The 25,278-nt window shown below is 44.8% G+C and overlaps 1 protein-coding gene across 1 annotated transcript in view; it reads right to left on the bottom strand.

Annotated features, from left to right (window-relative positions):
- The window catches only part of BOD1L1 (biorientation of chromosomes in cell division 1-like 1), a 135,441-nt gene that overhangs the window by 44,694 nt on the left and 65,469 nt on the right, over positions 1-25,278 (bottom strand). Inside the window, exons 6-14 of the mRNA XM_006884541.1 lie at positions 23,914-24,528; positions 22,988-23,137; positions 21,162-21,328; positions 15,550-15,661; positions 12,826-12,964; positions 11,673-11,749; positions 5,062-11,037; positions 1,937-2,001; positions 653-734 (exon numbers count right to left, since the gene is read on the bottom strand). Of these exons, the coding sequence (XP_006884603.1) occupies positions 653-734; positions 1,937-2,001; positions 5,062-11,037; positions 11,673-11,749; positions 12,826-12,964; positions 15,550-15,661; positions 21,162-21,328; positions 22,988-23,137; positions 23,914-24,528 (7,383 nt within the window). The remainder of the gene's footprint in view (positions 1-652; positions 735-1,936; positions 2,002-5,061; positions 11,038-11,672; positions 11,750-12,825; positions 12,965-15,549; positions 15,662-21,161; positions 21,329-22,987; positions 23,138-23,913; positions 24,529-25,278) is intronic.

Raw genomic sequence — 25,278 nt, 5'->3', positions numbered from 1 at the left:
TGTATTTTAGTGACAGGTAAATTCCTACAGACTATCAAGAGTCTGAATACAAATGTTGTTGGGAGCTTCCATGGAGTTGGCTCCCAACTCAAGTGCCTCAACTCACGCACAAGGGAATGAAGCCCTGCCTGCTACTAGACCATCCTGACTGACTGGTGGTAGACTGAACTCTCGTGATCCAAAAGGCTCTTCACTGGATGGTTTACAAAAGTGGATCAACCAACAGGTTTTCCTTCCTCGTCCACGTTAGTCTAGAAGCTGCACTGAAATTAGTTCAGCTTCTTGTTGTTGTGTTCCAATGAGCTGGAACCAACCCATAGTTGACCAGCCTGTAGGTTTTCAGAGGCAATAAGTCTCATGGAAGAAGCCTGTCATCCTTCTACTCAGAAGCACCTGGCAGATCCAAACCACCTACCACATACTGTTGCCAGCACAACTCTTTATCACTAGGCAACTAGAGTTCCCTGCCCAGCATCACAGTAACACAAAAGAATCCAGTGACACTGGTGGTGGCCACGCAACCTCAATCTCCTGCAAGGAAGGTGAGAATTCCACCACCAAATCATCACATAAGCTGCAACAAAAGTTAATAAACATGCCAGGGAAAAACCCCGAACCTAGCCTGAACCACTCACCGTCAAAAGGAGCTTACCTCCTGCACTGGGCTTCTCCACACAGGGACTTTCTGGTGGTGTGTGAACTTCTGTTTTATCCTCTGTGGAAGGCACAAGTGTCTAAAACAACCAAGGTATTAGAAAGGTACATTAGCTGGTGTTTTCATATGGAAAGACTAACATCAAGTAAATGAAAATAAGAAAACACTCAGCATCTTAAAATAAGAGGCAAGTGCAAAATTTAAAAGCAAGTGCCAGTCTTTGAAAACAATAATGAAACATCAATCTAATCTTTTACTTCCACATTGCTTGTCAAGACTCAAATTTAGAACACTGGGCCCTTTATGACTGATCCCATTTCTTCAATAGGTTCTCACTACAGCACAATCAGCCCACCAGAGAGCCTGGGCCAAGCCCTGGGGCCCCCTCTTGTGCCTCCCACCGTGCCCTGGACCCTGCCTCAAGGTGCCTCCCACTGTGCCTTGGGCTCTGACTTGTTGTGCCTCCTACTGTGCCCTGGGCCCCGCCTCACAGTGCCTCCAACTGCAGCCTGGGACTTCCCTTGTCAACACACTACTCTTTCTGCCAGGAAGGTTCCCCTTGTTCTCCTTTCTCCTTTGGCCAATTTCTATTTTCCCTTCATAATCTAATTTGCAAGTCCTCTTGACAAATCCTGTTTGCCCACTGAGCACCCTTTCTGGGTGAGCTGTGCCCTCCTTGCATCCTGCACACCTCTGTTTATGCACTTGTCACAAACACCCTGCGAGTGCCACAGAGGGCGGACACATGAGAAGTGCATTGGGACAAAACTGAGAAAGGCACGTCATAGGCCATGGGGTAGGGGGTGGGGGGCGTGCGGTGGAATGTAGATTTTATTCTAAGTGCTATGGGAAGCTGCCAGAAACTACAGGTAGAGCAATGACTTGACTTGATTTTTGTTTTTAAAGATAAAGTCACACTACTGTGTGACTTGCACACTGAAGGAAGCTTGAGTGGAAGGTGAAATCTAGTGGGTAAGCCTCTCAAGTAGTTAGGGTGACACAGATGGATTCAAGTTCTTGTTAGGAAATGGACCTACAAGAGTTGGTAATAAATGAAGCTTGGGGTGACAGGAAAGAATGGAGAGAGTCTGGGGCTTCTGTTGTAAATGAAATGACAACAGTTTAAAGGTATTAGCATGGTTCTTAGTCCCCCTCCTTTGCTGTGACAAGCCTTAAGTGTTTTAAGCACAGTAAGAACAGGAGCTGTGTATGCAGAAGAGTATATGGTGAAATGGCATTTACACTACTTACAGTTCAGCATAATTGAATTATCAGCCATACCTCAGTTTTCAAGTTGGCATTCAGTTCCAATCCTTCCAAATCATGCGGTGAAGAGTCTTCATTGCCTAATGAAATTCAAATCATTAATCTAATTTGGACTTAATGTGCAAAATATATCCAAATCAAAAGGCAACAGAAAACTGGCCAAGAATGCTAAGCCTCTCCCTCCGCTGTCTCACTGCGCTGTCAGCACAGGACAGTAAAAAGGGAGGCCCAGGATGAACGGGATCTAGTCCAAGAGATTGGGGCCATATACTCATTTTCTGGACGTTAAGCCTTGTCCTGTGTGCATCCCACGATGGCTGTCTGGGAAGAATGATCAAGTGTTATTTGTAGAGATATCTTACTTCCCCTAAAAGCAAAAATACTCTGCGTCAAGGAGGTATTTTCCATAAAGAAGCTGACTTACTAACAGACTCGCTTTACTTGCTTCCCACTGACAGAGCACAAGTGAAAACCACATTACAAAGTGGTGAGGCAGACAAGCTGAAATTGGAGTTTTCTCTGATGGTTATCTCAGTTCTGGCATGGCCCTGTAACTTGCTTCTTTGCAACCCAATCCTGCTTACTGCTTCTCGTTTTCCTCATCTGCCTAAGGCTGAGCTTTCAAAGAAACTCAGACTCTAAGAAGCTTTGGCCTTTGTTAGCTAAAAAGCCACTCTTTTATGGAGCTTTTCCATTTCTAGGGTCAAAATCAAAACCAGAATATCATGGTAGCATTATTAACCACTGCAAGAACACATACAGAAACAGCCCAAATGTGCAACCACGAACGAATGGATTGAGAAATGATGGTACATTCACACAACAGAATACTACGCAGCATTGCAGGAGCAATGACTTTATAAATTATTACCTAACTAGGGAGGGACTGGAGAACATTATGCTGAGGGAACTCAGTCCCACAAGGATAAATACTGTATAAAACCATTACTGTAGAATGAATATAAGGATCCAAGAGGGGTGGGGGAGGCTGGAAGCAGAGGGATGAGGATGTGCAGGGGCAGGAGGGATTAATCATGGGGTTGTACAATTTGATGGGTGGGGGAGGTGAGGGAAATTGAAAGCATTTGTTTTTGAACACAATGTATTTGAATTTTGTAAATAAACTAGTAGAAAAAAAGGCCCTCCAAAACAACAACCAACAGTGTACAAGCTCTATTAGCTAGAACATATTAAATTGTTGAATCCCAAGAGGAAAAAAAAAGAACTAGGGTGTAGTGCAGGCTGGTCAAAACATGCAGCAATGACTGAACAACCAACACTAGCTGAGCGTTCAATGTACCTCAGGTTGAGGTAAATGAGGATTTTACCTATTCCTCAGTTTGGAACATTTCCCACTATAAGTATCAAAAACCGAACAGCTGCATGGAGACAATACCGACTCAGGGGGCAGAGCACCCTCTCGGTGTCCCATGGGGCCTCCAAAAGCCAAGTTCATGGAAAATGACTGCTAGGCCTTTCTTCTAAGGCAAGGCTCGGTGAACTCCACCAAGCTTCCAGTGAGGAGCTGAGAGGGGAACTGTTCAAACCACCCAGGGAAGCCCTATTATTGTTGTTACGTGCCACTGAGTTGGAGCCAACCCACAGCTGACCCTCCAGTGGATTTTCAGAGGTGGCAAATCTCATAAGACAAGCTTGTTTCTGTTTTTTTCTAGTAGAATAGATGGTTGTGAATTTGAACTGTGCGCCTTTGGGCTGACAGCACAACTCCTTAGCCACTAGGCCACCAGAGGACCTACGTACTGAGGTAGTCCCTACTTAGAATAAACAGGACAAAATCTACTGTACTTTGTTTCCTGGGATTGAATAAGATCATATGAAAGGATTCCAGATTAAAAGCCAGGATTCTACCATTTATAAAGGCAAAGTAGAAGAGAAGTCAAGTCCCCTGTCAAGTCCACCCTCTATGTACCTCAAGTTCATACAGCATCGTGGGTTTCCCTCTCTTCGAAGCATGTGTCATACCATAATGTCACTGTCTTCTTATAACATACAGCTTGTTTCACAGCCACCTATGTTTATGGAGTTAGCTTTTTATTTTCAGAACTCAGCACTCTTGAGGGAGGATGAGCAGCTTCTTCTATGATTTTTAGACTCAGAAACCTGATGAGGGGTCACTCTGAGTCAGAGAGACTCAATCGCAGGTAGCCCAAGTTGGGGTCTAACAAATGACTGAGTGCACAGGCAAGACCTTTACAAGATACCACCTATCTCAGACAAGACCAGCACTTTGTCAAATCTGCCTGGAATAAATACATTTCTGTTTCAGATACATTCATTTTATCTGAAATAATACACTTAAAAAATTAGTATGTTTTGATTAGAAGCAACCAAGTAGATGCGTACTGTAAACGTATGTGAGTAAGACGGATTTTCTGCAATGATGCTTTCTTTTGTGTGGTTTCCTATGTCTTAAAGCAGGAAAAACAAAAAAACTTCAAGGGTGCAGGTTTCTACCAGGCACTGAAATGCCATGCAAATCATTAAATGCTCTGAACAACTTCCTCTGTGTGGAGACGAGGGGGACGGAAACCATTCATCAGAGTTACTGTAAGGGGTTCTCTGCTTTGAGGAGACAGCCAACGGAAGGCTGGGGAGGGTTAGCAGCATTGCCTGGTCTCACAGCTTCTGCCTCTTCTCTTGCACCTGAGAAATGGGTTTAAGGTTTTGAACAATAGTCTATTTTAGTGATGCTTGACCTTTAAGCTAATGAGAGGGTTTTTTAAATGTTATTATTCACAAAGTTTAAATACATCGTTTTCCACACCAGGTCTCTCCCAGTTCCTTCACACCCCTCCATCAAATTGTGAGACCCTATGATTAACATCCCCTCGCTGCTCCCATCCCTCTGCTTTCACACCCCCCCCCCTTTGGATCTTCATACTCACTCTATAATAATGGTTTTACACAGTACTTGTCCTTATGGGACTGAGTTACTTCCCTCGGCATAATGCTCTCCAGTAACCACAGTTTTAAAAATAATGTTACAGTGTAAGAAAAGCATTTTCCACTCACTTCATTCTGAGAACCAGCCATCTTTTGGAGCCTGCTCTGTATGCACTCTATGTATGTCCTGTATCTTTGGAAAACTCACAAACTTATTGTTAACAACACTCACTCACCTATTTCACCATGACTTCCTTCAGAAGCAACAGTGCCAAGAAACAAGCCACTTTCCTCCTGCCCATACTGGGTCCTGACGCTGCCATCTCCCGACTTCCCACGGGCGGTCCTCTTGCCACCAGGCTCCCTCTTCCCAGCTGAGTCCCGCTCACACTCTGGAGGCAGTGACTGGGCTCCATCACTGGCTGGCAGGGCTGGAGAGTCAGGGGGAGCGACTTCTGGCTCATGGCCACTGGTACACCGGATAGTGGTGGTGGATTTCAAGCAGTCTGCAGGTGCCCCAAGGCCAGCGGGAGCGGAGGAAGGGCCTGCAGCAGCGTCCTGAGGATCTGGCAGGTCAGCTTTGCTGGCTCCGGTATTTATTGCTGCCAAACAGTGAATACTGACAGAGGAGTCCTCAGCTGTCTGCCCACATGCTACTTCTGGTCCTTGAAGGCTGAGGAGGGAGAGCGCACTCATCTCTAAGTCCCTTCTGGATGGATCAGTTGTGGGTGAGCGCCTCCCTGCTGCCCCAGTCTCATGGCTTTGACCTTGCCTCTGAGCAGAGTTCGGCTTTCCAGTCTTCTCTTGGGAGTTTCCGAGGCTTGTGGTGTCCTCACACTGTCCTCTCTCTCCTCCACACACAGCAGTCAGCTGGGCTCCGCCTGCTGAGCACACACTTTGGTGGCCTTCCTCCATGCCTCCTGCCTTGGCTGGAGCTACTTGCATGAAGGATGCGGGACACAGACAGTCACCCTCTGTGATGAGGTTGGAGGTGGGAGCAGCGTGCTTGTTCCTCTGTGTAGCAGCCAGGCCGTTTCCTTCTGCGGTTCTTGTGGTGAGTCGGTTCTCTTCCTGTTTGTCCAGGCCGACGGTCAGTGTACATTCTGTCGTGCTGGTGGAGATGATGGCGGCATCACTCGGGTCCTCCTCCTGTGGGACAGCACCCACCACAATTGCCTCACGTCCTTCAGAGGTGCTCGTGGAAATCATGGCGGTGTCACTGAGGTCCTCGGCAGGCATGGAGGAGTGGCCGGCCTCCCGGGCTGCGCTGGACACAGGGCCCTCACAGTCCTCCACGGAACTGGTGGAGATGATCGCACTCCCATCTTTTTCTTCCAGGGCTGTAACGGATTGCTTGCTCACACTTCCTACGGCAACATTGGAAAGAGAGGCCTCACATTCTTCTGTGATGCTTGTGGAAATAAGTGCACACTCATCTTTTTCTTCCTTGCTGGTGGAGGCCAGAGGACTCTTCGCTTCTGCGCTGGGCATGGGTGCCTCAAAGTCCTCAGCGCTCTTTGAAATTGGGCCTTTGGTCCTTTCTTCAACAGCTGTGTCTAGCTGCTGCCGCTCGGCACCACTGAAGGCCGTTGCGCTGGAAATGGGCACTTCGCTCTCTTCCCCTAGGCTCGTGGAAATCATGGCGCACTCATCCTTCTCCTCATTCCTGGCAGCAGTGGGTTGGTCTTCATCTCCTGAAGTGGCACTGGGCATGGGGGCTTCACATTCTCCCATGTTCACTCTAGCATCGTCCACATTTTCTCCAGGTCTCAGAGCACTCGAATGACCTCCCTCCACATTCAAACTCATGCTGAGTGGAGGGGTGTAGTCATGTGTTGTACTGGTGGAAATGATTTTGCCTTGACTTTGACCCTCAGTTGAATTACTCTGATTGGTCCCACCATCATTGTCTGTAGAAGCCATGAGACCATCACACTCTTCATTTTCTGCTGAGGTTATGATGCCCTCGTCTTCTTTTTCACTTGGTGTGTGGTCAACTTCACATTCTGGGACTACACCGGATACAAGAGCTTCGTAACTGGCCCCCACCAGGCCCGTGGAAATGGTAGCATCTTCTGCCTTTTTGTTTCTGATGAGCTGACTGTCACTTTGATTTGATGCTGCGCTAGTCATGGGACCCTCGAAGCTTTCAGGAACTGGTGCTTCTCCAGCCTTTGCTGAAGTTACGCTGCTTTCTACGATACCTTTGGCGCTCGAGCAAATGCCTGCCTCTTTCATCTCCTTGTCTGCACCACTCACACTATCAACATCACTTTCACTTGCATTTATGGTGGCGGCTCCTGCCTCGGCTTCCACGTGCTCTACTGCAGTATCAACCCGACTGTCCCCTTCTGCACTCTCACAAATCAGTGCCCCTTCGTTATCTTCTATTTCTGTGCACGTTGAAGAATGTCCAATTTCATTCCCTCTTCCAGTGCTTGTTACAACACCTTCACCTTCCTCATCCTCCTCTTTTGCGCCTGTGCTGGTGACAATGCCTTCGTCGTCACAAGGGCTGGCAACGGCCACTAACGGTGTATTGGTGACATCTTTGGCTACTGTGCTGTCCATGGCATTCTCCCCGTTTTCTTCGGATTCAGAACTTATGGCAAAGCCTGCGTTGCCAGCACTGGAACCCGTGCAGCTCGCAGGCCCATCTCCGTCTTCCTCCGTGATCCCAGTGCTGGTGACTGCACTCTCACCTTCCATACCATCGTTCACTGAACCGTCTCCCTCCTGGCTGGCACTGGTCCCAGGGGGCCCCTCATTATCAACGAGGACCACACTTGCACCTGTGACCGTGCGCTCCTCCTGGGGCCCCGCGCCAGTTACAAGGCTGTCACTTCTTCCTTCTGCCACCGTGCATGTCACAGTGCCCTCGGGGCCTGGTCTTGTCCTGACTTTCTGGAATTCATCCACCTCTTCACTGCTTAAGGACCCCTCTCTTATCTCTGTCCCGGCACTTGTGACTGCACCATCACTTTCAACTTCACTAATAAATGTGACAGTGCCCGCAACTCCTTCTGAGTCTCTGCTTGAAGAACCGCCACACTTTTCTTCAGAGCCAGCACTGGTAACAGCATCATCTTTTTCTTCTGTGCTGATGCTATTCACATTATGCTCACTTCTCCCCGCCTGGGCGATCGCTCCATCTGTGGCTCTTTCTTCAGAATCAGTCATGGTACACTCTCCACTTTCTCCTTCTTTGGTGCTTGTAAGGAAGGTTTCACTCTCGGCCAATCCCTCTGTGACTACACCCCCACCTTCTTCGGCTGCTGCAAATACAGTGGACTCGCTAGGTTCTGCGCCCACATGCAGCCGGGCATTTCTGGAACAGGCACCTGCTATGAAGCCCTCGTCTGCCTCGATGCTTGTGCAAGGCAGAGCTGCCTCGCTCTCTCCTGGCTCTGAAGAGGTAGTTGTAGCAGCCCCGGTCTTGACTGTGCCTAATGTGACAACTTTGTCTTTCCCTTCAGTACTGGTGGCAAGAGAAGTCTTGTCTGCTCCACCACACCCAGCTGTAATATTCTCAGTGGTTTTACTTCTTTGGTGTAAAACAGAGGACTCCCTGGTGCCACCTTCTCCAGCACTTGTGTCAACTTCACGGTTTTCAGTTCCCCTTTTACCATCAGCGGACAGGCGATCCCTGTCACCTGGGCCTCTGTTTAAGTTCATTGCTGCTGTAGGCTTAATACCTTTGGCATCTTTTTCTGTATTTATGCCTACCACCCGATCAAGGGCCATACTGTCATTTTTGCTATCACTCACAATTGCTCTAATATTCTGTTTTAAACTGGGTGCTGGAATTAAACCATTCTCTTTCTTGGGCATACCTGTTAACACAACTTCTTTGTTAACATGAGTGTTTTCCACAGCATCTGTTAACTTGCTACCATGAGGTTTACTGACTTTTCCTTGTTTGCTGTGCAAAACAGTGGCCTGAGAACCTTCTGGAATGTGTCTGATGTTATCCCTGTTTGTTTGTGTGGGTGTGTCTACAGATGAACTTTCGCCATCTTTGTTGTCACTTGTCTGAGGGACTTCTGAGTCCCCACGATGCAAACTCTGATTAGGGACAGCAGAATGGTCTGCAAGTGAGGTGCCGGCTGCCCCACTTCCTAACACAGTTCTTTTGTCTGCTAAAGGAATTACACCTGAGTTCTGAGACTCCTTCTGAGGCACAACAGTTACGGAGCTCCAGGACGGCAAGAGGTCTCCCTTTGTGGAATGTTCTGGAGCTGTTGCTCCTTGAGGGACGTGCTCTTCAGTGGCTCTGGGTATGCTTTTCAAGTTCTTTTGTGGCCTGTCATTTTCTGACGGCATCCTAGGTAGCACTCGAGGGCTGGCTTCGGCATTCACAGTCACTTCGGGAGGTCGTGGATGAACTGCTTCTCGTTCCTCGGGGCTCACCCTGGAAACTGCACTTTGGCTGTGAGCTTTCTTGCTCAGGGTGCTCCTGTGGCCAGGGTGCTTCTCAGAGTTACCTGCTCCCATTCCGCGCCCTGCCTTCAAGGCTGGGGTTGCCGTTCTCGAATCTCCTGTGGAAGTTCTGAATTCTTCTTTGAGACCTAGAGTCATTTTTTGCTTTACAATATTTTCAGAGTCCATATTTTGCTGAGTACTATTACTGCTGCTTTCCTGAGTTTTGGAGACAGTGGACACATTTTCACTGGCTTGCTCGGAATCAATTTCCATTGGCTCCTGTTCAGGGATCAAGGTGGTCTCAACATTTTTTCTTGGTCTCTGAAGGGAGGAAATACTGGAAGTGCCCAAGGTGATTGCTGCTAATTTTTCTTCTCCTTTGGTTATGTCTTGTGATAAGCTTCCCCTTCGATTTTCACACAACTTCCGGCTTAACTTCTTTTCTAGTAAACTATTCCCTTTGGCTTTTTCATGGTTACTGTCACCTTTACCATCCTTGTCGTCTGACTTGTTCTCGTCCTTTTTCTTCACATCCTTACTGCTGTGCTTTAAGCTTCTGCTCTTGTGCCCATCTGCTAACTTTCTCTCAAGCCTGGAAGGACCTGAATCTTTATCACTCTTCCACTTCTCCTTGGCTAATGCTAGCTTGGCCCTGTGACTAGACTCCTTCTGAGTGGCATGTCCTGAAGAAGCAGCATTCTCTAACGCAGGTTCCTCACCAGGTCTGTCTTCACTTTTAGATTTTCGTTGCTTATCTGAGTCACTTTCTTCTGGGTTCTTGTCCTTATCAGGTTTGGGAGTGGCAACTGTCTTGTTGATACTTTCCTGTAATTCTGTTTCAACTCCCTTTAACAGTTTACCTTGACTTTTTGATTTCGACTTTAATGCAAGTCTCTCTTCGAACAAGCTCTTTGTTCTTCGCTTCTCTTTGTGAACAGCTTCTTCTGGTTTTAAGTTACTGTCTACACTGGTTGCTTCCGAATCACACTTATCTTCTGAGTAACTGTCATTTCTTCTCTGTAATGTGGTACCATGTGGCTTGGAACTCACAGTCTCTTTCTGTATTTTCAAATCACTTGACCTTCTTGATTTGTGTTCTGCCTTAGTTTTCTCAGTTGATGTGTGTCTTTCCTTTTTGTTTTCCTTACGGACATTCTCGTCACTTTTTATGATATATTCAGAAACTGGTTTTCCATCTTTGCCTAGAATGGATAATTTCCTTTCATTCCTGTGCTTACTCTTCCGATCAGCTTTGTCATCTGAAGAAGGCTTTGCGGGCTGGCTCTGCTTCTGAGTATTTTCATCTACTTTTAAACCTTTCTCGGAAGAGTGCAGCTCAGTCTCATCACCAGTCTTATGTCCACTGTCACCTCTGTATTTATGTTTCACCGACACCTTGTCTTCTGACATCGTTTTCTCCTTGTCAGGTTTTTCCTTGGAGGATTTCACCTCTTTCTTCGGTAGGCTCTTTGAATGTGGTGCGTCAGAGTCATCCTTCTTCAGATGTCTTTCAGTTTTCAGCATGCTTTTCTGTTTCGGAGGCTCTTCTGTGATGGTTTCGGAGCGTTCCACTGGCCGTTTTCCGTCCCTCGTGTCGGTCTCTTCCTGGGCTCCTTCCGCCACAACTGGGGTGGATGTCCGTCTTTTGTGCTCTCTTTCCCCTCTGGGTTCATTTCTGTTCTCCTCAACAGAATGTGCACACTCAGAGAGCCTCCTGGCTGGTTTACTCAACTCGCTTTTTACATGCACATGCTTCGGCTCTTTTGAAGAAGACACCTTGTCCTTTTCACCTAGCTGTAAGGAAAACACCGGGAAAAGATGAGAAATGCTGAAATCCAGTGTTACATTAAAGAACGTGTAGGTGCATTTAATAAGTACATCCAATGTGATGTTACATACATCACCCCTCAGCTGATCTTTGTAAGCAGATTGTAGTCGGTGTTAACAAACAAAAACCAAACTCCAAACTGTTGCTTTTGAGCTGGTGCCAGCTCACAGTGTCAGAGGAGGATAGAGCAGAACTGACCCAGAGGTCTGAACTTACTAAAGAATTACAACCACTCGAGATGACCACCACAGGTGGACAAGGGATGGAATGTTGCTAATAAGAGAGATTTTTAAGCAATCTCCCCTTATCATTGTTACTTGCAATTTTACAATTACTAATATAAGAAACAGGAAAAAGTTTTTTCTTCTTTCTTAAAGAAAAGTAGAAAAACTATTACCTAGATAAAAGAATACATGTATCAATTTAGAAAAAATGAGGAATTCATAACAGAATACAACAGGGGTTCAAGATGCTTCAATGTGAGGGAATTTTTACCTAACTTGGAAAAGATCAAATTCTCTTGTAAGCTTTCCACAAAAGGGCTGAATGATCTCGATGTAGAAAAAAGCATTTCAAGGGAGTTTTGCTGATCAGGACATACCTCATTTGTTTTGAGACTTTCTTTGATCTCTTCTTCAGGCTGCAGTTTCTTTTTAGAATTCTCTTCAATATTCCTAAACAACAAGAAGTTAAATTGGAGCTTGTTTAAAAAAACTGTAAACACACACTTTCTCTAAATGAGGCAGGAATACACTTCTCTTGATGCCACATCACGGTTAGAATTTCAAAACCACAACTCTATTTCAAAATCCCAGTTTTTCTTTTTCCTCCATGTACAGGGTTACTGTTGTACGGTGCTATTTGTTGGCCAACTCTAATTTGCAGAGAGTTTAAGTAAAGGAGATCTACATTTTGCTTGACCTTCAGGACCTCTGCTATGGTCACCATGTCAGCTCACCTCATTGAGGACACTCCTCCCTCACTAATCCTCTACTTTTCCAAGCATGTTATCTGTTTAAAAAGAACAGCCCCTCGAGACACCATGCCCAAAACATCAGAGCCGAAGTCTCACCAGTTTCATCTACTGATAAAGATCAATAGAATCAAATTAAAATAATAAGAAATTCAAGAGCTGACTTCTCTCAGTGTTCTAAAAATTACGGATTCATTTATCTTGAAGTCCAAATGCATTTTGATCAAAGAGCAAAACTAGAGCTCAGAGCTTATGAGCTTTATGGTCACTCCCATGTTCTCTTTGGCCTTCTAGTGATAATGCTGCAGAGAAAAAGAAAAGAAAGGAAAAGAGAAAAGAATACAAAATATGGCAGAGCTTTCGCTTAAAGGGAAAAGGATCCATACCAGTAGAGGGATTAGACTGGAAAGACTGCAGAATGAGTGCAATTGTCATAAATAAATTGAACACTCAGAACAGGGAGATTTCTGAATGCTTCTAGTAGGTCCATGGATGCACTAGAGTGGGGCTGTATCTCTAAAACTCTAGACACAATTGTGTGTGGACATGCATTTTTTCTCTAGGAAGAGGATTCAAAGTGTCCATCACATTATCAAAGATTAAGAGAGATTCTTTTGCAATGCTACAGGTATTAACACAATAAATTATGGTAGTATAAATGAAACCTTACAGTTCTTCATAAGCACATGTTTAAAGTCCAGCTCTCTGCATTGCTGTTTTCAATGCCTCTGGAGCAAGAGAAAATTACAATGGGAACAGGGCCAGAAAAACAAGTACCTGGAAACTTTTTTCCTTTTTTTGCTTAAGGCTACTTTTTTCTCTAAGACTTTCCGCTCTTTAAGGACTTCTTTAATTCTGGGGGCTTTGGGTTCCAAACGCTTTGCAGATGATTCTTCTAAGTCCACATTACCTTTGCCTAGGAAAAAAAAAAGTGGGCAATAAACTAGATTTCAGAATAATGTCATATTTGCTTAACATTAAAATTTTATCCTTGTTAAAAAAAACCCAACAGTTTAGTCAACAGTTTTAAGTTGTGATGGACTAAAAATATTTTAGAGGAACCCGTTCTATTCAAATGATCATGTAAAATTCTTTTTTAAAGAGCTAATAATTTAAACAAATACACATCCATTTATTAGTATATCACATCACACATAATTACAGGTTAAAGCAAGATCAGTTTTGTTAAAAATAACATTCTAGGTAAATTTTTGTTGTTTATTTAATTGGTAGCCTAAGTCAACTCCTTTAATACTATAAGTCTACACTGATCATAGACGGTAATTCATTTTCCAAGGATATTTCATTCTATAATCATTGGAAAATGAACTGTTAGTTTGTGAGTTGAGTGGCATTCTGACAGTATGAAAAATAAGGTAAACTCCCATATTTGAAAAAGATTTTATAATCCTATCTCATAAGTAAAACAAGTACATATCACCAGTAATAATATATTATATAGGACCTCTGTTGGCTTAGTAATAAGGAACTAGGCTGCTAACTCAAGTCTCTGATACCTGTTGGAGGGTCAGCTATGAGTCAGTTTCAACTCCATAGCACACAACAGCAGCAGCAATATATATCTATAATGTTGTTGTTGTGGACTGCCTTCAAGTCAGGCATTACTCATAGTGACCCTATGAACAAAAGCCTCTCCATAACTATTAACATTTATCAAAGTTCAGAGCTTCTGGAGGCACGTTACTTAGGAAGTGGCTGCCACTCAATATAGTATATATAGGGAGCTCTGGTGGGCTAGTGGCAAGATACTGCTCTGCAATCCCAGAGGAACACGGTTCAAATCTATCAGTTGCTCCATAGAAGAAAGATGAGGAATCTCCTCCCATGCAACTACTTCTGAAAACCTGATGGAGTGTCTACTATGGGTCGGTTCTGACTCAATGATACACAACCACATCAGTAATAGCAGACATTGAATAAGTATGTGCAGTGAATGAAGCTACACTCACAACCACATAGGCCTGGCAATCACTTTTAATAGATCCACATATACTGCAGAATGAATGGGATAAAAGGATTAAAACTCTGTCGTGAGTAAACACCTTGAGGGACTGGGATAACTCAGTGGGCCTGGGATTCAGGGCCCCGGCCTCAGGACATCAGGGCCAGCTGGCCTAACACTGTTCTCCTTTCCATTTTGGTGAGTGGTGGCTGGGGCACTACAAGCTTGTCAACAGTCATCAACAGTTAGTTGGGCTCACTTCATCTGGAGCAAAGAAGAAAATCAAATGCAAGTTGCCCTGCTAACTAAAAGCCATGTGTCTCCGGAGGGTCAAATCCACCAGCCACTCAGAGGATAAAAGACTAGTGAACTCCTCTCCTATGATTTACAGAATTGGAAAAGCAATGGAGGGTCAGCTATGTGTAGGTTCTGACTCAATGGTAATGAGTTTGAGGTTGTTATTAATTAGTCCCAAAGAAAGTGGACATGTTAACTTCAGTCTCCACAACCCTGAGACCAGCTCTAGATGGGGTCAGGATCACAAGAGACTAGCTCTGACAGTTGCTGTTGTGCACTGCTGAGCTGGAACTGACCCACAGCTGATCCTCTGGGGTTTTAGAGGCAGTTAATCACGAAGGTGCACGGGAGAAGATTACCCATCCTCCCGTGGAGCAGCTGGTGGACCTCAACCAAGGGCCTCTGGGGTTGTAGTGCAGCTTCTCGTCACTAGGCCACTAGAGCTCTGATATGTGAGAGAAAAATATGGAACAAAACTCAAAATCTTAATAAAGACCAGACTTCACAGTCTGAGAGAAACTGCTAGAATGTGCAAGGCTATAGCCCTTGACTCACTTGCAGCAGACTGGAGTGGACTCATAGCTGACCCTCCAGGGGGTTTTCTGAGGCTGTAAACTGCATGGGAGCAGACTGCCCCTCTTCCTCCTACAGAGCAGCCAGTGGATTTGAATCATGCTACACTGGGTTGCTGGCACAGTGCTTTACCCATTAAGCTACCAGCCTGGAAATAGTCACTCCCATGATTCAATGAAACAAAAGACAAATGTAAAAGATGATCATCAGACACCAGGGGGAAATGTACTCCTTTGGATAACTGAGCACACAAGACCAGAAGGGCGGCATTTGCCCAGTGATAAGAGTCAGAAGCTGGAAGGGCCACACAAGGACTAAAGAGGACTGGAAATGAGACACAGGCACAGGAAGTGAGGAGACAGTGTTACAATGTGTCGAGGAGACTGTTAAAATGTGTCGAGGAGACAGTGGTACAGTGTGTTGAAGAGACAGTGGTACAATGTGTCACACCATCAGGAAACAGCATCCATGCTCTGCTGAACATGGGAAACACTGGCAGAAGTTAGGAGACAGTGTTACAATGTATCAGTGCTAGGAAACAGCATCCATGCCCAGATGAATGCAAACCCAACATGCTCCATAACTTTTCACTCAAATAACAATGAAAAGGTAAAAAAGAGTGACCTACACCATCTCATTTAAACATTAAAATTTAACTTCTTCTATACCTTGACTCTTAGTTTTCGAAGATTTTGTCTTTTCTGCCTTCTGCTTTCGCTTTTCTTCAAGTTTTTCTCTATTGATCTGCCTTCTTAAAAGCCTCTCTTCTTTTTCTTTAGCCTAAAAGCACAAAATAAATATATTACGGTTATCCTCACAGACTATCAGGCAAAACAAAACACTCTTGGGGGGGGGAACGCTAAGAAATCTTTCAAAAACAGGGCTGTTTCAGTTATTTTTCACATGGTCTTCCTAGCTGGCAGACCCAGAACAAGTGCGTGGACCGTGCACATAAATACACGCTTGGTTTTTACCAGAGATACCCTTTCTCATGTGGCTTTTCGGAATATGGAAACTACCTGAAGATTAAGAAAGAGATGTTAAAAATATCCGTAACTCTCATGAAGAAATGCTCAAAATCCCTAGCCCTAAGAGAGATGCAAATTAAAACAACTATGAGATATCATTTCACCCCAGTCAAAATAGCAAAATTTAACAGAACAGCAAGCAACAAGTGCTGGCGAGGTTGTGGACAAACGGAACCCTGATTCACTGTTGGTGGGAGTGTAAAATGGTGCAACCCCTGTGGAAAGCAGTATGGCGCTTTCTCAAAAAGTTGCAAATAGAGATACCATTTGACCCAGCAATTCCACTACTGGGAATATACCCTGAAGAGTCCATAGCTGACATCCAAGCAGATATATGCACACCCATGTTTACTGCAGCTTTGTTCACAATAGCAAGGAGTTGGAAACAACCTAAGTGCCCATCAACAAACGAATGGCTAGAGAAGCTGTGGTATATTCGCACAATGGAATAGTATGCTGCATTAAAAAACAAGGAACTCATGCAATATTATTCAAAATGGTTGACTCTGGAGAACATTATGCTGAGTGAAATATCCCAGTCACAAAAGGACAAATATTACATGATGCCACTGTTGTAGAATGAGACTGTCCTTGGGGTTGGGGAGAGACTGAGTAAATGGGTTCAATAATGTATACTGCACTGAAACAGAGGAGGGAGAGAACCGTCTAAAAGAGAGATGTAACTGGGTATTTCTGTCATCACAGGAGACTAGAGCGAGGGCTGCATGGTGGAGGGGACCTGGGGGAGGGTTTGTAAAACAATGAAAGAATCTTTTCTTTTACTTTTCCATAATTTTTGGACTCATGTACTTATAACTTGTTAGTCAAATTTGTGTCTTCTAGGTTGCAACACCCCCATGATACATCTTGAAGGATATGTACATGTACAGCCAAGCACAATCAATAAGAGTGCATCTGAATTAAAAAATCAATCTCCATAATAGTCTATGTGTTTCCTACTGCCAAAGGGGCCCTTTAGAGTAGTGAGAGAAGATCTTCACCCTGAAACCCACAGCGTCCCTTTTCAGCAGGAAGTAGCTAAGAGAATACGCCGTCCCCTTTTCCTTATGACTCAGGGTGAAGTCTCTCTCAGGGAGGAGTGATAGGGAATGGCAAAGGACACACTGACAAAGAAGATTAATCAGAACTGGCTTTGACAAGCACTGTGGCATCTGGACAAGAACAAACTGGGAGGAGGGTAGAGAGAATAGTGCAACAATGAATGAATGGAAGCCCAAAATCTCTGTAAATGTTTTATGAAAATTAATAAAATATAATTATAGAAAAAAAAATATCCATAACTCTAAGAATGTCACAGTTGACTACTAATCTTCAATATGGATTGAGGCTCAACAACAAAAAAGATTCTTGAAAAACCATGGGTGAGCCCCACTGCCCCTGGCCACCTGCCTCTGAAGCCACGCCATCACAGCAATGTGGAGCTGCCATGGCTGGAGCCCAGAGGTCCCCTCACCTGGGCTGAGTGGTAAGTGATGGCCCCGCACAGCCACAGAATAAACTAATTTAAAAAAAAAAATTAAAAAAATTCCTGGAACCAAGAAGGTGACGGTGGGGGAAAGCAGAGTGAAAGAGGCATGCTGGGCTCCACTCAAACGGCCCATCACGGCCCTCTGCAGTCTGTCTATAAATGAAAAGTTAAAACAGGTGACTACTGGTCTTTAAGGATTGAAGCTCAACATCAAGAGGACAAAGAGTCTTGAAAAACCATGGGTGAGTCTCACCGCCTCCGGCCACCTGCTGCTGAGCCTGTGCCAAAAGGCCCAAGGAGCCACCACAGCCAGAGCCCAGAGGTCCCCTCACCTGGGTTGGGCCGTACAGTAGGCACCAGGCCCCGTGGCTAGTACAACAGAGCCCCTGCGTAGCTGGTGGCAGTGCTTGTAAGTGGCATGGGAAGAGACGGCAGGGGCAGCAGTGGAGCCACGTGGAAGGTGAAGGGTGGTTTGAGTGCTTGTTCTACTGCCTTTATTACTTTTGCAACCTTGAGTGGGTCTGTTCACCACTCTGGAAGCATTGTGAGTTACAATCAGACCACCTGGTGGAGAGGAAGGGGGTAAAGATGGAGCTAGAAGTGCTGTCCCTGGGCTTGGTCCACAGTAGGGTGCAAGGTTCAGACCTCAGAACAGCTTTGGTGGGGGGGGGGAGTGGCAGCTAGTTCCCGAGGATTGCCACCCAGCCCCTGGGGAGAGCTGCCCGGCTCCCAGGGAGTGCTGTCAGTTCACTGGGGAGAGCTGCCTGGTGTGTATGAGGAATTTTATTTGAGCCACTTTCTTCCATCTCTTTCTCAAGTGCATCAGAGTAACACCTCCAAAGAACTTTTCTTTGCAACTCACAAGTTTGTTCTCTCTAGTTTTGTTCCCTTTCCAACAAGTAATCTGAACACTGAGTCGTGTTCCAGACCTCAACCCTGAGCCCGGTTCCAGAGACAAAAGGGAAACATAAACTGCCAGCTAAGGAAACAAAAGTCCATGGAGCTTCAAAGCTTAGCCAGCCACCCACACTGGGATCATCCAGGCAAACACTGTGCAGTCCAGAGAGCAGAAAACACCAGGAAAATATCTTCTAATGGAACAAGAGGGCATGCAGCTTCAACTCAAGACCACCAGTAAAGTGTTAAAATGGGCTCCCCTTTCCCTTCATCTCAACGCCCCTCCATGTTCAGCATGAAGCAGCCAGTGAGTCTGTACCTCATTCCCAAATGAGAAACCCACAAATGAAAAAGACAATTTCTTTGTTTGAAAAAAAAACACCTTTGGACTATGCTCACCATTAAAAAAACAAAAAACAAACCAAATCTGGATGAGTTGCATCCCCTCTAAACATAAATTCTACACTCTTTGGAATAAACAACTTGCCTAAAAAGTGGAATGTGGCATCAGGATTGGAGTAAGGCTCATCAACAACCTGTGTTAGGCAGATGAGATGACCTTGCTTGCTCAAAGTGAAGAGGACATGAAGCACTTGTTGCAGAAGATCATGGAATGCAGCCTTAAATACGGATTGCATCTCAATGTCAAGAAAACTAAGGTTCTTACTACTGGAATGATAGCCAACATCATGATGGAGAAGACAATCTGTCAACAGCTTCATCTTGCTTAGATGCACAATTGACACCTTGGTACCAGCAGTCAGGAAATCAGGAGACATACTGTACTGTACCAGGATTTCAGTTTGAGGACTTAGGTGTGTCTGATTCAGGCTATGGTCTTTCCAATCGCTTGCTAAGCATCTAAGAGCTGGACAATGACTAAGGATGACAGAAAAATTGATGCCTTTGAGCTGTGGTTCTGGAGGAGAGTTCTGAACATCCCGTGGAAGGCAAAAAGAACAAACAAATAGGTCTTAGAGAGGATGCAGCCAGACTGCTCTTTGGAGGCAAGGATGAGGCTTCACATCACATACTTTGGGGATGTTGCTAGGAGAGGCTATTCCTTCAAGAGGGACATGATGATTGGATAGAGAGCTGGCAAAAAGAAGGAAGACCAGTGACAAGGTGGACTGACATGGTGACTGCCACTGCGGGCGCTAATGTGTCAGAAAGTGTGAGGATGGCACAGGATAGGACAGGGTTCAGAGCTGTTGTTCATAGGGTCACTATGAGTCATACTCGACTTGAGGGAACCTGCTTAACAACATGTCTATTTCTCATTTCAAGATACACATCTTCTGAAACTGGGAGCCATTTTATAGAGATGTATTTTTTTATATTAGCATTTTTTTAAAAAGTGTTACTAATTCAATGGCATATCTTATAATTACAAACATTTTCAAATCTAGGATTATGATGTCACTATTATGTTAATGGGGAATCCAGTTTGGAAGTCACCTGTAGCAGCCAGATTCTACCAAAGGTTTGTTTGCTGGTTCTGATGAGGATTAGGATGGAATGTTTACTGGCTAGTGGGTGTGAGATGATGTGATTCGGCCTCCTATTTAAAAACACATTTGGTCAGCAGTACGGGGCTGGATTGGAAGCAGGAGTGGCATCTACTTCATCAATAACATGCCTCCGGAGACTCTATGAACTTTGATTAATGTTGATAGTTGTAGAAGGGCTTCAAGCCTTTTGTTCATAGGGTCACTATGAGTTGCGCTCGACTCAAAGGCAATCAACAACATTAATGTATTGTTAAGTGCTGTTGAGTTGATGATTCATAATGACCCTAAGAACTACATAGCTGAACACTGTTCTCCCCTGTGCTATCCTCACCATCTCCAATACACTTGATCCCATTGCTACAATCACTGTGTCAAACCACCACCTGGTTGAGGGTTTTCCTCTTTGGCTTTCCCACTACTTTTCTAAGCATGATGTTTCTTTCTAAGGCATAGCCTCTCCATGCCCAAAGTGTGTGAGACAAAGATCATCTGTGCCTCAAAGAACCATTCTGGCTGTATGTTCTCTAAGATCTATCTGTCTGTTCTTTTGGCAGTGTATGGGTTACTCAGTACTTTTCTCCTACACCGCAGCTCAAAGGCATCAATTCTTCTGTTATCCTTACTCATTGTCTGACTCTCAGCAGGACAGCAAATGTCTGGAAAGATCATGGTCCAAATCAGGTGCACATTAGTCCTCAAACTGACATCACTGCTCCGTAGTAACCTGGAGAGGTCCCTGACTGCAGACTTTCCTAGTGCAATACATCTCCTGATATGACTGTTAGTACGAAGGGTGTTGAGTGTGGATCCAAGCAAGATGCCTTTGTTAACAGTTTCAATCTTTTCTCCATCCATCATGATGTTGTCTATTGGTCCAGTGGTGAGAATTTTTGTTTTCCTGACATTGAAATGCAATTCATACTGAAGCCTGCAGTGTTTGATCTTCTGCAGCAAGTGCTTCAAGTCCTCCTCCCTTTCAGCAAGCAAGGTTGTGTCATGTGCATAACGAAGGTTATTAATGAGTCTTCCTCCAATCCTGATGCCATATTCTTCTTCATAGAGTCCATTAATGGATAATCTTACAATATTACAGTAATAGCTCTCTATGTATATGTTTTCAAGATGTGACACATATTTGATTCGAACATTTCTATACTGAAATGACTATAGAGTGTTACCAGTTTTTCACTAGACATAGTGATGAGATGCCCTCTTGGTCTGGTATTTATGTTTAGTCACTCAAATTACATGAAAATACTATGAAGTCAAAGAGAGGATGTACCCGCTTTGTGAGCTAATCAGTACCCTGCAGACTGACCATCATCAGCCAGGTTGGCAGATGGGATCCGACTTACAATGGACTGTCGCCGCTGCTCTACAGTTAGTTCGTCGTCAGAGTCACTGTAGTACTTGGAGTAAAGATATGGCTTGTGGACATAAGCTTGCCGAACGCCCTTTGCTTTTCCTTCGCTAGCGTCACTGGTTTGAGTTTTTGTTTTACTCTGCTTGCTTTTCTCTTCATCTGGAAGACAGTCAATAGAAAGAGGGGTGCTTTTGTAAATTAGTAATAAAACAATCATTATGCCATATAATCAATCACCAAATGCACAATCAGCACAGCTCAAGATTACTTGCAGGCCCAACACAGGAAATACCACTACACGTGTCACTGCTTTTTAGTAAGTTTATTTTTCATAGATACTAAGAAATTAAAAAAAAAGCTAAATGACAGTGAGAAGCATGTTCAAGGCATTAAAAAAACAAACCAACCTCCTGCTTTTGCTTCCATGTTTTCTTCTTTATGCTGTCAGTTTGGATGTGCAATACTGGCTGGTGCTTACTAGTTCTTTGACCTTGAGCAAGACATACTTACTCCAGGCCAGGGCTTCCTGACCTACTTCACAGGGTTAACTGTTCAAAATGGCTTTGCCATGAGGATGAGTGGGAATATGCAAATAGGGATGTTAGCCTACCCACAAGAGGACTGGTTAGTCTTGCCATTAAATTGAGCAGATCCAGAAGCAGGACTGGAGAGTCTCACCATCAGCAAAGAGGAGCAGGCATGCAATTGGTGCCCTCTAACCAGAGTTTCTAGTGCCAGGTAGACTTTCAGCAGCAGCAGAAGCAGCAGCAGCGATAGCCAAAGCAGAGGACGAGAGACCTGACATGAGATAGGGCTGGCCTTGGGATGGGCTACCTCTCACAGAACTAGAGCTAAGAGCCTTTGCCCAAGCTTGCTGGACAACTGGAGGACTAGGGGGTAGGGTGTAGAGGCCATAACTGGGAGGCCTGTGAGGTCGGTAACACAGGCCTAACGTCACAAGGCTGAGGTGCCTGAGAGCACATTTCAGAAGCTGTCCTGGCCGTATTCTGCTAGCAACCTGGATTATGAACTTTGACTTCCCCAATATGTTTCTGTGTGGTCTGTGAGCTACTGTACGATTCTGGATCCAGGAAAGCAGTAAGACTGGTGTTGCAATGAGTTCAAAGACTCAATGAGTTCAATGGTGGACATGTCTAACTTCATGGGAATTGGTTCTGTGTTGCTGATGCTGTTGATGAGGACAGCTCTCCTTTTGTGAAGGTGGTTAATATCAGATAGGGCCATTCCCCAAGTGGCCTTTGTTCTTTATACACAGGGCTACTGTGAGATCCCAGAAGTTATCACATATAAGCCCTCAGTACAGTGCCTGAACACTGAGAAGTCAGAACCCACCATCATCAGGTTGATTCTATCATGTTTCTGAGACCGCTGATCCTAACAGAAAGAGACTGCTTCATCCTTTCTGGGAGCAGCTGTAGCTCTACCTGCCAACCCTGTAGTTAGGAGCCCAACACTAACCTAAGTCTCCAACAACAGCACAGAGCAAGCACTCAATACGCTTGAGCTTAGAAACAAACAAGCAGCATCTTCCTATCTCCATAAGCACAAACTCACTGCCGTCTTACAGTGAAGCAGCTGGGCAGAGTGAAGGCAGGAGACGCCAAAGCTCACCGCAGCTGGTAATTTACCAAGTCTGCTCTGAGAGAAACCAAGAGCTGGGACTCCAAACAAACCTCATGATAAAGCTCCATGCTCTGCCACTACCATCACCCTGGTTTTCAGAACACCCTCACCTCAAGACAGAAGTAACACTCTGAGGAAGCTTTGTAAAGCTAAGTAGTAAGTAAAATGTCTCACCGTCTGAGGTAATCTCACCCTCTTCAGTGCTTTCGGACATCACCACCTCCTCCTCAGTGTCTTCCTCAAACGATGAGAGGTCACTGGTATGGACAGAGCTGACTGTGATGTCAGTGAGGCCGTCCACGTCAGAGTCCACCAAAGCGCACTCTTCAGGAAGCAAGTTAAACACAAGGCAAATCCACTTGTTAAAGAGCACACTCAGAAACTAATCCCATAGCTACAGTGAGTTTTCTGCTTTAAAAACATGCCAAAGTAAGTCATCTTTAGAAAGGAAAACTCTCTCCCCTTCAGCTAATAAGAGCTAACATACAGTCATTCCCCAAAATAGTTCTACCAGTATCTTGGAAACAGAGTTAAACTATTAATTTAGTATATGAATTGGGGGGGGGGAGGGCCCAAGTATATTTTAAGTACAATATTTAGTATCTAGTATTTGGAAAAACAAGAACATAGTGAAATCTGTGAGGCAGAACCCAATGGGGCTGCCAATGTTTCTCTGGGTTTACAAGTTTTCTACCCTTGACAGCGTGCAATCTTCCCACTTTGTTAGCCCTCTCTACCAGCTGGAATGATCTGAGTTCTCCTTCTCTGATAGGTTTTGGCCTTACGTTAGTTCTTGCTTTCTCAGGTTTTACTCCACAACCGGGGCTTAAGCTGCTTGGGATAATGCAAGTGAGTAAGCTGGCAAACTCAGATGATAAAGTTCAAGAGTTTCTCAGCTCATGCATTTTGTGAACTTGTGTATTAATGTAGGAGATGACATTTACAAATGTTTACTGTTCTCAGTTAAGCCCAAAAGATTTACGTTTTTAAGAGTTTTGAAACAATGAGCACACAGATTAAAATCTGAAGAAAAACACTGCTATTCCTCAGCCAGCCTTGCTCTTTAACCTAACGTAGGGACTCTGCAAGTGTCTCTGTACCTTCTTTAGTCGCGTCACCAGTTTTCGCTTTGTTACTGCTCTTCTCGGCGGGAGCTCTGGCGCCCTCTGCTTCTCTCTCCTTGCCTTGCTTCTCCTCTTTGACCTTCTGGATCTCCTCACTCCGTTTTGAGTGATCAGATTTCTTCTCTATCTTGTCTTTCTTCTCTTTTTTCCTTTCCCCCTTGTCACTGCTTTCAGGCTTCTTCTCAGCTCTGTCTATAGATTTACTTTTCTGTTCACTGATTTCTTGCTGGACTTCCTTACTGGGTGGAATTAAACCACTGCTCTCTTTTACATGGTTTTTCATTTCTTCAACTGGACCAGAGAGGTCAAGGGATTCTTCAGCCTTAGGGGATGCTTCAGGCCCTTCCCCGGCAGGGTCTGGGGGAGATCGGTCTTTATCAGCCATGTCCTCTGACGGCCTCTCTTTCTCGGAGGTGGTGTCTGTGCTGGGCTGTGATGGGAGTTTTTTAGGCACTCTCTCACTGGCCTTGGCATTTGACATTTCTGTGGAGGCCCTGGCAGCACTGGCTTCTTGGTTAAGAGAAGTTATGGTTTCCAAGATGGACATGGCATCATTAGCTACATTAGCACTGGGCCCGGGAGCAGCAACACCTGAGTGAGAAACACATGTTTTAGAATATATCCGTGCAGGAGGTGAACGACTTGGCTCAGTTAATGCTACGCACCACTCACTATCATCTTATATGGTGCATACACTGTGCAGACGTCTGTGTTCCCGGAGACTGTCAGGTGTTAAGTGCCCATACGTAATACATTCAAAACTCTCTACCTTCCTAAGCAGCATCCTAGAAAAGCCACTATGCACATCTGAGGAGCCTCGGTCTAGAACCCAGAAAGAGAATATATTGCCGAATTATTTTAATTATTCTCCCATTATAATACAGACAGAAACATAAGACACACATGCTACGTAAACGCTTATTATTTATATTAATATGAACGATGTTATTCTAGTTAAGGAATCTGGGTGACAAAGTAAATACAACTTCACTAAAAAGCTCTGCTGGAATGACAGGTTAAGCACTGGGTTATTAACTAAAAGGTCAGTGGTTTGATCCCACCAGCCAAGGGAAAACAAGGAGTAGTTCCCTTGTGTGAAGGTGGGCTTGTGTGAGGTGGGGGCATGGTAATCCTACAGGCCAGCTCTAATCTGACTGACAGGGCTGCCAGGAATCCGAATCTACTTAGGGAGCAATGGTGTCTTAGTCTATAGGCAGAGGTGGTGCATCTCGGGCAGTCTGAATCCAGCATCTGCTCCAAGAGATAAAGACAGGCAACCTCCTCCTGTGCACCTTAAGTCTCCAAAAGCCAGATGAAGGATCAGCTGTAAATCAGTTCCAA

Source organism: Elephantulus edwardii, unplaced genomic scaffold (assembly GCF_000299155.1).
Source record: "Elephantulus edwardii isolate Elephantulus edwardi_28Jun2011 unplaced genomic scaffold, EleEdw1.0 scaffold00035, whole genome shotgun sequence".
Lineage (NCBI taxonomy): Eukaryota > Metazoa > Chordata > Mammalia > Macroscelidea > Macroscelididae > Elephantulus > Elephantulus edwardii.
Note: the sequence above shows the minus strand (reverse complement) of the source record. Positions and strands in the feature narration are given on the sequence as shown.